At 37.5% G+C, this 17,973-nt stretch overlaps 1 protein-coding gene across 1 annotated transcript in view; it reads left to right on the forward strand.

The window, feature by feature from the left end:
- Nucleotides 1–17,973, forward strand: part of NRXN3 (neurexin 3) — a 995,103-nt gene that overhangs the window by 840,276 nt on the left and 136,854 nt on the right. Inside the window, exon 14 of the mRNA XM_063290181.1 lies at nt 2,624–2,931. Coding sequence (XP_063146251.1) covers nt 2,624–2,931 — 308 coding nt within the window. The remainder of the gene's footprint in view (nt 1–2,623; nt 2,932–17,973) is intronic.

Genomic DNA, 17,973 nt, shown 5'->3' on the forward strand with positions numbered 1-17,973 from the left:
GTGGAATTCTCTGGCAGTTGAATAGCCTATACATTCTTTCCTTATGGAAAAGGCAGAGATTGTTAACAAAGTATCTGCCTCGAGCGTCATTTTCCAGATGATGACACTGCATAAGAATGAATAGAAAAATGCAGTTTTTAATGTTATAGTATCTCTGAAAAAAGTTCCTGTGACTAGAATTGTATGACCAGCTTTAATGAGAGCCCATCAGAGTTTTCCATGTGATAGCTGATACTATCACATCATTACATGAAAGAGATTGCAGCAAACATAGCCATATTATTACAATCATCTCTATAATCTAAAAATGTCTGATAAATGAGATTATAGTAAAGCTATTATTTTTATGTGAAATAATTGTGCCTAGCCAGATTACTATTCTCTCACACCACAGATAAATGCAATGTGCCACTCCTACAGCTGAATGTAACAAATCCCTATGACAAGGAGAAAAGGGCATGAGAGGAAAGAGATCATAGAACAGATTTCAAAAACAAAGATTTCATTGCTTTCCAAGGAAAGAGTATATCAATCCTTTCATTTTTTTTCTTTTAATTTGCTGTTTTTACATTTGCACACTAGTCCATCTTTGCTTAATGAAGATCTGTTTCTTGTTATGGTAGTGGAGAGCACATGAAGATGTGCATTCCACTTCCTCAACTCTCAGCATTTCACATAAACATCTCCTTTGCTTGGTTAGCTAGGATCCTCCTTGGGAATAGGAATTCCTTTCAGATACATTTCTTCTCTTGTCCCAATTCTCTTCCCCATGACCCATCCTGTCACCATTAGATGATGCAACACCGCATCACCACTTGACTTCGAGACCTGCCACGACGACCAAAATTGGTGAGCTCCCCCTCCTATTCTGATCTACTTTAATCATAGGGAATCCGTAATGGGGTTTAGACTCAACTATATAGTGGAATTTGGCATTTATCAGGGTGGAACAGAGAAAGAAAGTGGTGAGTGTGCAATGGAGGAGGGGAGGGAATGGACATGTGTGTGTAAATGTTGGGAGAACTGGACTGAATGAAATAGTACTAATTCTGCTTTATTTTCTGAAATGTGGCCATTATGGTTCTTTATTCAATGAACATGTGCATTTAATACAATCTAAAACGCACTAATAACTATTAAATTCAGGGTGAGCTTACATATTGGATACATTATATGAAATTTATAGCTGTCATTTGGAAAACTGAATGCAAAGAAATCATATATACAAGGAATGTAATTCTTGATAATTTCTGATAATTTTCCAAAAGTAATGAGGCAAGAACAAGATAGAGGGGAAATGTCTATCAATTTTTGAATTATCTTTTTGAATTAATGGAATGAATATGTCATTGATTTGTATGTAGAACAAATAACTGGCAATTGTTTGTGGGATTCATTCTGACTAGAATTGCATTCTTCCTGCTTTCCTCTAAGGAATTGGGAAATTCACTTCTGAGATCTCAAGGAACTCAATCAGGTTCACTGTGCTGATTTCTGTACTCTCTAGCCAGCAATCCTGGGTCAAATTTGGGTTTCTGACACATCATTAATCCTGATGAAGAAAAAGTGATTTTTGGAAAAAAATGGTGGGTGGATACTGTGTAATTTGCTGGCAGTTCACTCAGAGACACTGGTGGAGTTCAGGGTTCACTGCCCTGTTCTCTCTTTTCAAAGTGTCTCCCCCAGTAAAATTGGTTGCTACTCAAAGCATAGGCTACATTTTAGAGATAAACCTGTGTCTAGGAACTGATACTTAAACAGCAGGTGGGACTCACATATGAAGGAGAAGGCTATGAGAACCCTTCTCCCTCAAATGTAGTTTTCTGCATGGAGGGAATTATTTTGAGTGGTGTAACAGTGGGTCATCTGATTCCCACAATTTCATTTGGAGGTTGTAATGCCCAGATACAGTTTTACTGTGAGAGTGAGGTACCCAAATTATAGAATTCTTTGTTTTCACTAATATCATTTTAAGATATATTTTTTTCTTCTACAGCAAGGATAATCCAATATTATCTTAAAGTTACACTTTATTTAAAAGTAGATTATATCCTCCTCATTCAGAACTATAGTTATTTTATGTTTTAAGGAGTCATACAACATATACTTATTCATCTCTTAATGTATGTTTCTGTATTTCATCTTTTTTCCAAGTCATAGGACAGGACTAAATTTCTGTTCAGTTTATGCAAGGATCCAGTTTTCTTAGATTCCATAATATGCAAAAACTAGAGCAGTTTCAGTGATGTGAACTCTCCCAAGTTCTCATTAAAATGTTGTAAAGTGTTTGATCTTAAAACTGGTTTGAGTTCTTGACTGGGGTGAAATTTGAAATCATGGCTTCTGCTAAATGTGTTTACATTTATGGGAATAAGGCCAATAAAATCTGGATCCATTGTTGTTATTTGTTTGATCTGGTTTATCCTAATTTATTACACATTGAGACAGTTGTTTGTAGTATTGCAGTCCAATCATTCAGCCATCACAATTGCCATCACCACCAATGTCAGAAAACCTGCTCTGATCTTCAACCCATTCGACCAGGACATACCATAAAAAAATTGTTTTTAAAAAGGGGGAACAATATTCCAGGCAATAACATTGTTCACCCCCCTTCACTTAGGACGACAGTTAACGATCTTCAACACCCAGGCTCAAATAGCCATTGGAGGAAAAGATAGAGGGCGTCTCTTCCAAGGTCAGCTCTCCGGTCTCTATTACAATGGCTTGAAAGTATTGAACATGGCAGCAGAAAACAACCCCAACATCAAAATCAATGGAAGCGTTCGGCTGGTTGGTGAAGTGCCATCTATTTTGGGGACAGCTCCCACAACTTCTATGCCACCAGAGATGTCCACCACTGTCATGGAGACAACCACTACTATGGCCACTACTACAACACGAAAAAATCGCTCCACCCCTACCATTCAGGTAAGTTTAATGTTTTGTGTTCCTAATTATGTTTTCAGGCCAATTTCTTCTTCTTCTTCTTCTTTTTTTTCAGATGTATTTTTTCAAAAATTACCAAGATAAAATTAAGAACAAAATTTGACATTGGCTGTATTTCAGAGGGCATTTGTTAGGATTATGAAATACATATGAAATGCTTCTGAAAAATAATTATTCATTGCCTGCTTTATATTTTTTATCTGCACCAAAGGAAGTAAACCCCAGTAAGCACATATACTCTGATTAAAATAGTAGCAAGCAACAGATATTTTATACTGCGCATTTTACATTTAGGTAGGCATGTTGAAGTTTAGGTATAAACTTAACAGGTATAGAATTACTTTGAATAGGACATTAAACATTTAAAATTGATCTTTATGTGATAATCCTCATCTTAAAAAAAACACTCATCTTCAGTGAGACAAGAACTGTTTTGAGATTCCTATGCCTTTTAAAATTTTTAATAGCACCAATTCATTTAAATTACTAGCTTTAAGAGTTGGGACATAAAGAGCTCAAGTACAGCTGTCCACATATAATTTGGATTACAAATAATAAAGATTTGAAATTCCTTCTTCATTTCCTTATTGTATCATTCCTATACAGTCTGGGAAACTAAGGGATAGTGAGACAGCTTTTGAAGTTATTTCATGGTACATCTGAAATCTGTAAAAAAAATGTTCAGTGTTCAGATAGAATTATATCAGTGCCAGCATCTCTTAAAGTATTATCTCACCCCAGTTAGTGAAGCACCCTACTCAGGCATTCTTCAGAAATCTTTGGACATGATATATACGGCTGCTTGATTGATGTATTGAAGCCACTGCATTTTGAAAAAAAAAACATTAGAGTAATTTAATAAAGTGTAGATCAGTCTTTAGAAACTGATTCGAACAATGATTTCCTGGATCCACCCACGCTAAACAAAGTGACTCATCTTGGCTGATATTAAAGCAGTAACTCTTGACATTTCATTCTTCTCACCAAAAGGAAGGTAAGAGTCAATATGCACTTCTATTACAACTCACTATTTCTCAAGAGCAGATCAGTTTATTACCATCATGGTGCAAGATAATTCTCCCTTTCATTCACTTGGCAAAGATGTTCAGTTCCATCTGAAAAAGCTATATTAAACACAGGTGATGCTCTCTGCTAGAAGTATTTTGGGGGTGTGCATAGCCCTATCTCTTATGCTGAGCTTTATTTAAAGCAACCACCACCACCACAAAAATACCATTTCCCCTTTTTCAGAATTATTTATTTCATTAGATTCAAATGACCATAGACGCTTCAGCTAAATGCATACTGAAGCTCCCTTGTGATTAGGAACTCGTCTTTATCAGATCACATATTATCTGATTAGGCCACTATTTAGTGGATTTTATTCTACTGATAAGCAGCTATAGGCTCCATTATTTTATTATTTTATCAAATTTATACACCGTCTATCTCATTATGCAAGTGACTACGCAGCTACTGAGCCTTGTGTGGCACAGAGTGGTAGGCGGCAGTATTACAACCGAAACTCTCCCCATGACCCGGGTTCGATCCCAGCGGAAGCTGGATTCTTGGGTATCTGGCTCAGGTCAACTCAGCCTTCCATCCTTCCGAGGTCTTATTTTACTGTAAACTGCCCAAAGTCCCTCCTTGGGAGAGAGATGGGCAGTGATAAAATTTGATAAATAAATGAAATGAGTGCCCAGCTTGCTGGGGAAGGTAATGACTGGGGAAGGCAATGGCAAACCACCCCTCTATAGCCTGCCAAGAAAATGTCGTGAAAGCGGCATCCCCCCAAAGGGTCAGACATTACTCGGTGCTTGCACAAGGGACCTGTCACCTCTCACTATGCAGCTACTATGTTAGAATCTTCTTTCTAAGCTGTGCAGCATTCTATGAATTTGGAAAACCTCTCTCTGTTGATGGCAGTAGAAATTAGCGGAGCTAAAAATAATGTGTTGCCTATTTGAGATTTTATGTTTGTTCCATTTAATCAAGCACTTTTGTATCTGACTATCAAAGCTGCCTGCTGACCCTAACTAAAAATGCTGATTTAACCTCCTCATATATGAGTTTGTTCTGTACTCAGGTTTAAATTGTTTGGAAATTACATGTGTGGTGTTAAATTGTTCTCAGAGACCTCAGGGCCCTGACATACCAGATTTTCCCATAAAACAATATTTTCTTTGGGAATTTCACTTTGCCTTGCTGTGGTGCATAGAATATTGAAGCATATGGCAATTGTGCACTTAAATGATTCTGGTTTTAATACCATTATGTCTTGGAGTGCAGACAGTTGCTAGAGTAGGGCTGTACTGCATCCAAATGGGAGGGATGTTATTCTGATGCTTTTAGTTGTCCTATGACTGGAGGACTTGCTCCTGTAGTTGAAAGTTGTATACTTGGGCTGACTACTTTTCTTAACTGACCAAAGAACTTTCTTAATTGGCCAGAGTTCATCATGTGGGCTCACAAAGATAAGCAGGGTCAGACTTTATTAGTACTGAAATGAGTAATCTCAGGGCTGTAGGCTGGACTGAAAAATTTTAAAAAAACGTACTGGAGGAATGCAGTTGCAAACCACTTTTATATTGCTTCCAGGAAAACTATATGACAAGTGCATGTCTTTACGTTTAAATTTGCATGACAACTTAAATGACTTCTCAGCAGTGATTTATCCCCTGCAATCCTCTTGATGCTTCAGAGCATTCCTAAGGGGTGGGTGTATAGAAAGGCAGTAATTGTTTGCTCAGCATTTTCTTTCTTTCCATCCATCATTTATTGGCAGTTCAGTTGCCATCATTTGATACTTTAATAACCAAGACCATGGTACTATTTGGGCTGAGCTAAATGTCCCTAAGACTAAATAAGGAAATTGTGCCCTAAAATAAATAAGTTAATTATGCTTGTCACACTTTGCTCAGGCACCTTGAAGCTAAATCCTATCTAGATGTTCAGATATTTCTGTGTGAATGCAACAAACAAACTGAATCAACTGTCAAATGAAAGTTGATGCATGCAGTACTGATCTGAATAATTAAAATCAAATATATTGTGATCATGTGATATCAAGGCTCAAAAACTAAAGAATTCTATTTCTCTCCCCCCTGCCCCCATCCCCAGGTAGGAATGAATATATTTACTAAATCCTTTAAACAGAAATAGAAAGGGAGCTTGCACACTAAATCATCTTCTTCCTGTTCTTCCCTGCAAGATTTTTTTTTTTTTAATTCTCTAAAGAGCCTTTCCAGAAGATTGTGAGGGTGGAGAGAATCCACTGAATGTTGAAAAGTTTTAAATATATCTTACTGGGCTTCAGTGCAGTGAGAAATCAGTCAGAATCAATTAAAGAAACATCCTGTTTTTGCTGATCCCTCCTTTCCACTACAGTTCTGGGAGGCTGCAGGCCATAAAATTTTGAACAAGGCTTTCTCAGGAGATCTGGCTCTGGAAAAACTTATGTCCACTCATGCCTGTGATGGTGAATGCCAGAGGAAATTTGTCACTCTAATTAACCTACAGCTGTCATGAAAGAAAGATTCACTTGTCTTTTTTAAAATTCCAAGGTGTATTTTTCACCCGTTCAAAAGAAAAAAAGAAAAAAAAAAGGAAAATAAAATTGGCTTCTAATTTATTTGGTTTTATTTTCATACATTGACCACAAATGGTTAAAAAGAATGAAAGAATTGGAATATTCATTATTTAAGGTTGGTTTCACAGGATCATTCATTTAACATTTGTGTTCTTTGCAAAGATTGCTGCTGTAGTCCTTCACATCAGCATAAGTATAACACCCTTGTTTTTGATATTCTACTAATTTAATTGGTAGAGCACCTCTATGTTGTGATCTCTTTTTAACTAAAGTCACAGTGAAGATGTCAACAGGTCAAAATTCAGGCAAAATAGATCTTTTGGTGGAAGTCAAAAAACTATCTATTATTTGTTGTCACTTATTCTTTGTTCTATGAGAATCCCAAAGATGTAGGGTAATGAGCAGCCTCTACAAATCTAGAAAATTAAAACAAAAGCAAAAACAAGTGAGTATTCACTGTTGATAAGTGCAGGTGAATACTTAATGTTTATGTTTTTATATTATTTATTTGTGCTGTTTTTTTTATTGTTCTGGATTATGAGCAGCCCAGGGTTATTTGTTAAGATGTGCAGCCATATAAACTTCATAAATAATTAAATTTACATATTGATCATGGATTGTGATAATACCTATATCAATATCTGTGTATCAGTCTTATGCTTTGCATCTCCCCTGGCATTGCCATCACTAAACTATACTCCATTTTAGTAGCAGAGCTGTAGTAGCAGAGATTGCTTGGAGTGATGACACCCAAGCAGTGCTTTTACTTACATACATATACATATACACATACAAACGCTGATGTTAATGCTCTTCAAATAAATTATATCAGGCAAGTAAGAAGTATGAAGGGCTTGATTCTGACACATGACCAACAACACCTGAGGAGTAGTTCTCCTTTCACAAGTGTTCTCATTGCACACATATCCAAGAGAATGGCTAAGGAAGGAAAAAGAAAGAAAGTAAGAAAATGATGTTTCAATACTAACCTTAAGAAAGGTCATGGCTATAGGGCAAGAATTGAGTTACATGGTAAGTCCAAAGCCAAGAGAAGGGGACAGAAGCTATTCAAAGCACTTTGTGCCAGACCTCTTTAACACTGATTGCCCCACTGAGCAAAACCTTAATTCATTGGAGTATTTTGTCTTAATAAAACTCTTTCATTAGAATTCACAGAAGGACACTTTATTTTCTATCCTTGTTGAATTATTACAAGAGGCTTATACAGTAATCTTGTCTCTTCTGTGAAAGATGGTAATCCCTAGAGTGCAGTAAGTATTGAAAGGTTATGAGGTATATAGCATCTGCAATAAGTAAAATGTTCCCAACTATTTCCTTATAGTTTAATTAATATGTATACATTTCCATTTTATTTATCTAAAAACATCTGAATTTTTCAGCTGATCTGGAATGTGTATGATTTATTAAAGTTTAGCTCATATTACAACAGTATCATGTAGGACAAATTCAGTATTTGAATTATCCACTGAATTATTGAATTCAATTAATACTGAATTATTGGTTGAATATCATCCAGGCGTGTCTTCATGCAGTCTTCTCCATTTATGAACCTGAACTAGGATCAGCTGTTTAATATGTGTTATACAGAGATAGTCTGGAATATAATGTAAAATTGGGATATTATCCAGATATGAATCAGATCATACAAAGCTACCACATATGCATTGGCTCGCTGACCCATATTATCTACTGTGACTAAAAGTACCACTGGTTTCAAACTGGATTATTTTAGCTCTACTAGTAACATTCTTTTACTAAGATAGAGTCTAGTTTCAGACAGGTTAAATTTTGCACTTGAGTCAATTCTGCAGTAGATTCTGTTAGGAAGTGCAGGTATTAGTGCATTGGAATTAATGAATAAATGAATGGGTGTGTATGTCTTATGGATATTGAGCAAATGCAAGTGATCCAGATTTCTGATGATTGGCTTCAAATGTATATATTTGGAAACATTTAATAATCTGTGATATATGAAAAGTGGGCTAACCTTTGATCAGCAGTTGGCCTCAAATCTGTTAGTTGGGAGTAATCACTATTTGGTATTCCAGTTCTTTTGACAAGCATATGTCATGTTTCTGGAGCCAGTTTGCTTTCCAAATGCAATTATGAGTTGGAATATCCTCTAGTACTTCCTATTAACATTTGTTACTTTGGGGGAAATGCCTGCTAGGAAACACATTTATGAAAATGTACTGTTGAAATATGGCATAGATAAAATATATACTGTACAAGTAGATGCAGATAAAAGCCTTGATAATTTGCAGATTTTTTTTAACTACAAAAAAGGCAGCTAATATAGTTTTACATTTTTTTTTCAGTTCCTCTGATAAGCACTTGAGTAGTTTCATTTGCTCTTGGGAAATTACTGTATCCATTTACTTCCATCATATAAATGTGAAATCACAATAAAAACAGAAAAAACTACAGAAAGGCATCATCAGTTGGGGAGGAAGGGTTTCTTGTACATAATGCAATGTTTCTAGCAGATTTTCAGCATGAAATGTCTTTTTCTAGCAGCAAATGCCAGGGATTGAGAACATAATGACCATAACTCTAATTCAGTGTTTCTCAACCTCAGCAACTTTAAGATGGGTGGACTTCAACTCCCAGAATTTCCCAGCCAGCATGCTTAAAATTGCTGTGGTTGAGAAACACTGCTCTAATTAATTCTTCAAGGAGTCTCTTAAGCTTTTTTTTTTTTTTGGTTTTTGGAAACTTCTACACATCTCTTCTCAAAACAGTGCCTCCTTTATGTAGAAAAATATGTTGGAAGAATATGTTGGGACGCGGTGGCGCTGCGGGTTAAACCGCTGAGCTGTCGATCGGAAGGTCGGCGGTTCGAAACCGCGCGGCGGGGTGAGCTCCCGTTGCCCGTCCCAGCTTCTGCACACCAAGCAGTTCGAAAACATGCAAATGTGAGTAGATTAATTGGTACCGCTTCGGCGGGAAGGTAACGGCGTTCCGTGAGTCATGCTGGCCACATGACCCGGAAGTGTCTATGACAACGCCGGCTCCAAGGCTTAGAAACGGAGATGAGCACCGCCCCCTAGAGTCGGACACGACTGGACTTTACGTCAAGGGAAACCTTTACCTTTACTTACACATCTCTTCTCAAAACAGTGCCTCCTTTATGTAGAAAAATATGTTGGAAGAACCAAGTGTCCCTATTTATTATGAATTCATTTAAAAATATATTAGACTAAAGTCCTCATAGGGCAGCTTCCATCATATAAATGTGAAATCACAATAAAAACAGAAATACCATAATTCATAATATATGGAGGGGGAGAATTTAGCGATCATCACTGAAATCAGTATCACTAAAAGAGTTTCAAGGGAAGTAGGTTGGTTAGTATGTTGAAGTATGTTGAAGCTCTGCACAGTACTATTGAATAGAATAATTCAGCAGGGAACTCGCTGACAGCAGGAAAAAGAGTTTTAGAACAAATATGTATTTAGCACTTAAAAGATTGCTAATAGGACCACATAAACCTAGTATTTGGTCTATATAATTTATAGAAGATACTATTTATAGACAGTTTGTATTAATATTTGTATTAATACAGGTCTTGTGTTCATGTGATAATGTGTGTGCTTCTGCCTATCTGGTCCAAACCTCTAGAAATGGCCTGTTAAATATCCTATCCCCATGTGAAATTAAGGGGGGTTGAAAAAGAAAGACCTTCTTGGTAGTAGCCATCACATTATGGAAGACAGTGGCTCAGACTGTCTATTAGCCCAGCCCTTCTTTCAGAAAGGCTCCTAAAACCATCCTGTTTCAGTTGGCCTTTGGACATTAAGGTGATTGTGAGTGTCCATGTGTTTATTTTTGCTTACTGTAGTTATTTATTATCATGGTTCTTTTAAAATTGTTTTTTGGGTCAGAGTCAGCATTCGGTCAGGGTTGGATTGGGATGATGTATCAATGCATGTTAAATAAATAAAGGGGATTTTTAAGGTACAATTGATATAATGGATAGGGAAATTTTAAAAAGTTAAAGTAAATATAAGAAACTATATTACTAAATAGAAATAAAGTTTATATTTCCAAAACAGCTGAATTCCATCTATCTATCTATCTATCTATCTATCTATCTATCTATCTATCTATCTATCTATCTATCTGGAATTAAATTAAAGACACCATACAGAACAAGTGGCTTTTTAGGATTGGCAGAGAATTTTAAAAAAAATCATAACTCAGGAGAGGCAGATATTTGGATTGCTTTAAAAATATACACAAACATATGTATGTTTTGCTTGCTATTTATATCTTTACTTATACATGTTATTTTTCTGGGCTGAATGACATGTAGAAATCAGAACTACATCTTGGCTGTTATAAAAGCCAAGTGTTTTTTTTCTTGAAACCATTTAATTAACACCTTGATTTTTCTTTACAGTAGTGTGAAATATCGCTGTGTATCTAAGGGAAACATAAAATCCACATTACATTGTTCTTTGTAGGGTGAGCTGTCATTAAATAGGAATTATCTCTGCCATTGCAAGTTCTTGAATTTAGTAGAGGCTGCTTGATGATATGTGATTGGCATTTGGGACATCACACTGGCAAATAGACAAGACTTAATTATTATTACTAGTAGTAGCAGTAGCAGCTGCTGTAGAAATCACAGAAGTAGTATTTAAGTGTTTATCTTGTCTTCTCTGCAGATATCCAAGCTGATGCCTTAGCACTGCCCTCTCCAATTTTCTCCACAATAACCCTTTGCCAGAGTTTGGGTCAAAAAAGTATAATTGTCTGAAGTCTTCCAATGAGTTTAATGGTTTAGGGTAGACTTGAAAGTGACCATCTCATGCAGAGAGCATATGTGGACAGAACTGTTGAAATGACTGTTATCTAAATGCAGTAGTAGGTGTTTACTAGGATAAAACACTGTCTGAGCAAGTCAAGGTGTTTTTGTTACTTTGAAATCCCTGTATCTCGGAAATCACCTGCTCTGGTTCCAGTTCTTCCATGAAAGAAGGCATATAAAGGTTCCCATCTCTGAAAAAAATGTTTCCGTAAGGGACTGAGAATGACCTTTCTCAATAACAGCCCCAGATAATAAGGATAGTCCTCCAGAACAGCTTCCACCAGACATAAGGATGGCCCCTTCTTTATTAAGTTTTTGAGGAGTTGTGAAGACTTAGGTCTTCCATAGGATTTTGGGGGATAGCATGGAATAATCAGTCTAGATCCAGAGATGAAGGCACTAGTGAGAAAAGGTTGTGTTAGTCATTGTCTTGGATGATTATTGATTGTACTGTTCTCTTTTAAACTTTAATTACTTCTTGATAGGAGTGGACAAGTTAATACTACACAAACAAAATAATTAAACTTCTGGAGTTCTAGATAAAATTCCTGAACTGGGTCTTTGTTCACTTCTGGTAGTAGCAGAAAGTAAGAAGGAATATCACTATAAATTCCAGGAAATACTACTAGGAGGAACTGACACAATTAGATTAAGTTTGGATAAGGCCAACTCTGGAGCTGGGGATCAGTTTGAAAATAGATGTAGCTGAAGATAGTTATTTGAAGTATAACACATGATACTTCATTGTGAACTGAAATATACCAGTTAGGCTACCATTAAGCAGGATAAGGTAATCTATACTTAGATTACCTTAAATGGCAGATTTTCAGTTATCAGTCTGACAAATATTTTTTTAAAAATCAGTACAGGAAAGCATTATGTATTTTCTCATTCAGGCACTAAATGTTGGGGCCACCCCTGCACTTAAGCACTTTACTACTATATTTTGAGATGATTGGAAAAAGTCACTCAACATTGTTTTAAGAAGGCTATAAACTGAACAAAGAGTAATGGTAGTGCTCACGACTTTTCCCTTTGGATACATATAATGCTTCATAACCCCACAACAGACTTATTTTAAAAATGATAAAATTTAACTTGTCACAATCTTTCTGCTTTTCCTGAAAGGTGACCTCTGATGAGAACAGAAGGATGTGGATGATTTTAATGTGCCGTAACAGTGGAGAACCCTGCAGTACATCTATATACAGCTTATTCTGCTGCTTCCTCCTCCTCTTTTCCTCAGACATACGTGTGCACAAATCATAAACCATGGTTTATTTCTCAGCTGCAGCACCGGCGATTAATGCTGCACTTTCTGTGAGATTGGGAAATGAGTGAAGACAAAAAGGGAGGAAGGGAAAAATGATACATATTTCAATGCTGTTTATAATTACTATGATCCCTTTATAATATTTTCCCTCTTGTCAGAAAAAAACTGAATTTAGTAGAGGAGCAGGAGGCAAGACAGGTGAGGGAAGAGCGGATGGATAGATGGGCAATAGCTAATGATAGGAAGCTGTGCTGTTCTGGGAAGGATGGTGGGGAGTTTTACTGTTTTGTGTATTTTTGATAGAAAGACCAGTCTCTGAAATATTCATTTAATAGTGGCCAAGAAGGTAAGCATTTATCTGTGTTGTCGCCAGGAGTCAATAGTGGTGACTTAGAATATCCCATACAATTTTCCATTCTCTGCTGTGTTAAGTAGCTAATGGTCAGTTTAGAGCATATTGTTTTTTAATGTAGAACATCTCAGTTTCAATTAGTGGGCAGTAGCTCTCTAAGGTTTCAGGCATGAAAGCCTGAACGATTCTTGGCAATACTTTGTTTAAATGGATCGACTGTCAGTATAAACTGGCTTTCTTTGTTTCATGGCATCTCCAGTTAAATAGTCAGCTGTCAAAGACCTTTGAAAATTACTGTTTGTCTTGACTAGAACAGCATTGGGCTCAGTATTCTTCATAGGCACTTAGCATAATGTATGTTCATTTCTGTGAACACACCAATCTTATTTTATCATTCAGACATTACCAGAATGTTATGAAAGCCAGGTATAAGAAACTCAACACTCTCATACTATTCAACTGATGTGAGAATCAGCTCAGAATCAGTTTGGTAGACATGAAGATTAGGTGAGACCCAAATTTATCCAAGTAACTGTTTTCTTTATTATATGATGGAGTGATGACATAACCGAGAAATCCTATGCCAACTTACTCTTGATTCAGAGGACTTAGTTGAACTAAGTTCGGGAAAGTATTCATTACTAACTTCAGGGAATACTTTCCTCCACTGAAAATATCTTGTCTTTAAAATGAGGACGACATGATCTTTGTGGATTAGGAGAGAGGATTGCATGACTTCCAACAACATGAACTAAGTTGTCCATTTATAGGCTTGGCCACTAGTGTCTGTTACACGAGTGCTAGGTTGACCTATGAGCAAGACAATTTTGGTTTTGATGCTTTTTTCCAAAGGGCCAGGACATGAAAAGAGACAGCAAAATACTACAAAGCTTTGGATTAGTTGATGTTGATATCATTGGGAGTGGTTGCCAATCACAGGACTTTGGGGAAATACAGTGGCTTTTATTTTGTCAAGGTTGATCATGAGGCTTTCCTGTACAGTTGAGGGCCAGAGTCGTCGTTGAGATGGGCAATGGAAAAATGCAATAAATAAATAAACAAACAATTAAAGAAAGAAAGAAATAAATAAATAAATAAAGTATCTGAAGACATGAGAGCATCCATATTCACATACAATTGGACAATGTGGGTTTGGGGTGGTGGTGGGGAAGGAGTTTAAATTCTGGTTTGACAAATGCTTGTAGCAAAGAAGGAATATAAAGATTGAAAAATATAGATGTAAAGTTTGGGCAGATCTGCAGATTCTTTTAAAATCTATTCCTATCTGGTTTAGGCTGGTATGGAAGTTTATCAGCTGCTACTTCCCTTGCTAACAATCTGTGACTGACTCACAAGAGAGGTTTTACTTTAGCTAGATTTGATGTTTTGCCTTAATCACTGTTGGGGGATTCAAGAGCATTGCCTTGTAAAAATGCCTCAGCCCTTGCCCAGAGGGGGAAGTTGAATCAGTCATACGTACATTTCTGTGCTCTCATTTCTATATAACCTAAACAAATTTTAAATAATGTCTTTAATAATAAGAGAAGTTTGGAAAAGGAAACTATTCTTCTTCTTCTACCTGACAGGCCATCTTCAGTTCCTTAAAGAGCTAAGGAATTCTGCTCACTTGTCTCTACTGTGCTTCTTTTATATGTGGGTGAGACACTGAATATATTATGGTCACTGACTGTCCATAAAGATTGTCATAGTCACTTGTAATCTTCTTAAGTGAAATACCTGATAAAAAGAGAAAAAAACCATTTAGCATACATAATGTGTATTTGAAAACAGTGTTCTGTGAAGCTCAAAAGCTTTCATGGCTTTAAAAAAATGTAAGTGATTTTTAGGCTTCTATATTGTATCTTTATTCCCAGAGACATATGCTTTGTTTGTTTTCTTGTTTTTAATGATAGCTAGGCTAACCATTCTCATCTAAAGGCTCTTGGGAAAAATTAATTTTCTTTGTTGTTGTTTATTCGTTTAGTCGCTTTCAACTCTTCGTGACTTCATGGACAAGCCCACGGCAGAGCTTCCTGTCGGTCGTCAACACCCCCAGCTCCCCCAGGGACGAGTCCGTCACCTCTAGAATATCATCCATCCATCTTGCCCTTGGTCGGCCCCTCTTCCTTTTGCCCTCCACTCCCCCTAGCATCAGCATCTTCTCCAGGGCGTCCTGTCTTCTCATTATGTGACCAAAGTATTTCAGTTTTGCCTTGAATATCATTCCCTCAAGTGAGCAGTCTGGCTTTATTTCCTGGAGGATGGACTGGTTTGATCTTCTTGCAGTCCAAGGCACTCTCAGAATTTTTCTCCAACACCACAGTTCAAAAACATCTATCCTCCTTCTCTCAGCCTTCCTTATGGTCCAGCTCTCGCAGCCATATGTTACTATGGGGAACACCATTGCTTTAACTATGCGGACCTTTGTTGTCAATGTGATGTCTCTGCTCTTAACTATTTTATCGAGATTGGTCATTGCTCTTTTCCCAAGGATTAAGCGTCTTCTGATTTCCTGACTGCAGTCAGCAACTGCAGTAATCTTCACACCTAGAAATACAAAGTCTTTCACTGCTTCTACATTTTCTCCCTCTATTTGCCAGTTATCAATCAAGCTGGTTGCCATAATCTTGGTTTTTTTGAGGTTTAGCTGCAAGCCAGCTTTTGCACTTTCTTCTTTCACCTTCATCATAAGGCTCCTCAGTTCCTCTTCACTTTCAGCCATCAAAGTGGTATCATCTGCATATCTGAGATTCTTAATGTTTCCTCCAGTGATTTTAAGTCCAGCCTTGGATTCCTCAAGCCCAGCATGTCGCATGATGTGTTCTGCATAAAAGTTGAATAGGTAGAGTGAGAGTATACAGCCCTGCTGTACTCCTTTCCCAATCTTAAACCAGTCTGTTGTTGTGTGGTCTGTTCTTACTGTTGCTACTTGGTTGTTATACAGATTCTTCAGGAGGCATACAAGATGACTTGGTAACCCCATACCGCTAAGAACTTGCCACGATTTGTTATGGTCACACTGTCAAAGGCTTTAGAATAGTCAATAAAACAGAAATAGATGTTTTTCTGAAACTCCCTGGGTTTTTCAATTATCCAGAGGATATTGGCAATTTGGTCCCTAGTTCCTCTGCCTTTTCTAAACCCAGCTTGTACATCTGGCAATTCTTGCTCCATGAATTGCTGAAGTCTACCTTGCAGGATCTTGAGCATTACCTTACTGGCATGTGAAATGAGTGCCACTGTTCGATAGTTTGAACATTCTGTAGTGTTTCCCTTTTTTGGTATGGGGATATAAGTTGATTTTTTCCAACCTGATGGCCATTCTTATGTTTTCCAAATTTGCTGGCATATAGCATGCATTACCTTGACAGCATCATCTCGCAAGATTTTGAACAGTTCAGCTGGGATGCTGTTGTCTTCTGCTGCCTTGTTATTAGCAATGCTTCTTAAGGCCCATTCAACCTCACTCTTCAGGATGTCTGGCTCTAGTTCACTGACCATACCGTCAAAGCTATCCCCGATATTGTTATCCTTCCTATACAGGTCTTCTGTATATTCTTGCCACCTTTTCTTGATCTCTTCTTCTTCTGTTAGGTCCTTGCCATCTTTGTTTTTGATCATACTCATTTTTGCCTGGAATTTACCTCCGATGTTTCTAATTTTCTGGAAGAGGTCTCTTGTCCTTCCTATTCTATTGTCTTCTTCCACTTCCGCGCATTGCTTGTTTAAAAATAATTCCTTATCTCTTCTGGCTAACCTCTGGAATTTTGCATTTAATTGGGCATATCTCCCCCTATTACTGTTGCCTTTTGCTTTCCTTCTTTCTTGGGCTACTTCTAGTGTCTCAGCAGACAGCCATTTTGCCTTCTTGGTTTTCTCTTTCTTTGGGATGTATTTTGTTGCCGCCTGCTGAACAATGTTGCGAACTTCTGTCCAGAGTTCTTCTGGGACCCTATCTACTAAGTCCAGTCCCTTAAATCTATTCTTCACCTCCACTGCATATTCCTTAGGAATATTAGTGAGCTCATATTCCTTAGGAATATTAGTGAGCTCATACCTAGTTGATCTGTGGGTCTTCCCTAATCTCTTTAGTCTGATCCTAAATTGTGCAATAAGAAGTTCGTGATCGGGACTACAGTCAGCTCCAGGTCTTGTTTTTACCGACTGTACAGATGTCCGCCACCTTTGGCTGCAAAGGATGTAGTCAATCTGATTTCGGTGTTGTCCATCTGGTGAAGACCATGTATAAAGCCGTCTCTTAGGTTGTTGGAAGAGAGTGTTTGTTATGCAGAGTGAGTTGTCTTGGCAAAATTCTATCAGCCTATGTCCTGCTTTGTTTTGTTCTCCCAGGCCATGCTTACCTGTAATTCCAGGTGTCATTTGACTACCCACCTTAGCATTCCAGTCTCCTGTGATGAAAATAATGTCTCTTGTAGGTGTGTTGTCCAGTAGGTGCTGCAGATCCTCATAGAACTGCTCTACTTCAGCTTCTTCAGCATCTGTGGTTGGGGCGTATATTTGGATCACTGTGATGTTAGATGGCTTGCCCTATATTCGAATTGAGATCATTCTATCATTTTTTGGATTGTATCCAAGCACTGCTTTAGCCACTTTACGATTAATTATGAAGGCTACTCCGTTTCTTCTGTGGTCCTCTTGTCCACAGTAGTACATCTGGTGGTCATTTGATGTGAAGTGGCCCATTCCAGTCCATTTCAGTTCTCTGATGCCCAAAATGTCTATCTTTAATCTTGACATCTCACCAATAACCACATCCAATTTGCCTTGGATCATAGATCTTACATTCCAGGTTCCAATGGTGTGCTGATCCTTAGAACATCGGATTCGCCGTTCACCACCAGCACCGTCGGCCGCTAGCCGTCCTTTCGGCTTTGAGCTAGCTGCGTCATCATGTCTGGGGCTAGTTGAACTCATCCTCTGTTCCTCCCCAGTAGCATTTTGACCATCTTCCGAC

Source organism: Candoia aspera, chromosome 1, assembly GCF_035149785.1.
Source record: "Candoia aspera isolate rCanAsp1 chromosome 1, rCanAsp1.hap2, whole genome shotgun sequence".
NCBI classification, from domain to species: Eukaryota; Metazoa; Chordata; class Lepidosauria; order Squamata; family Boidae; genus Candoia; species Candoia aspera.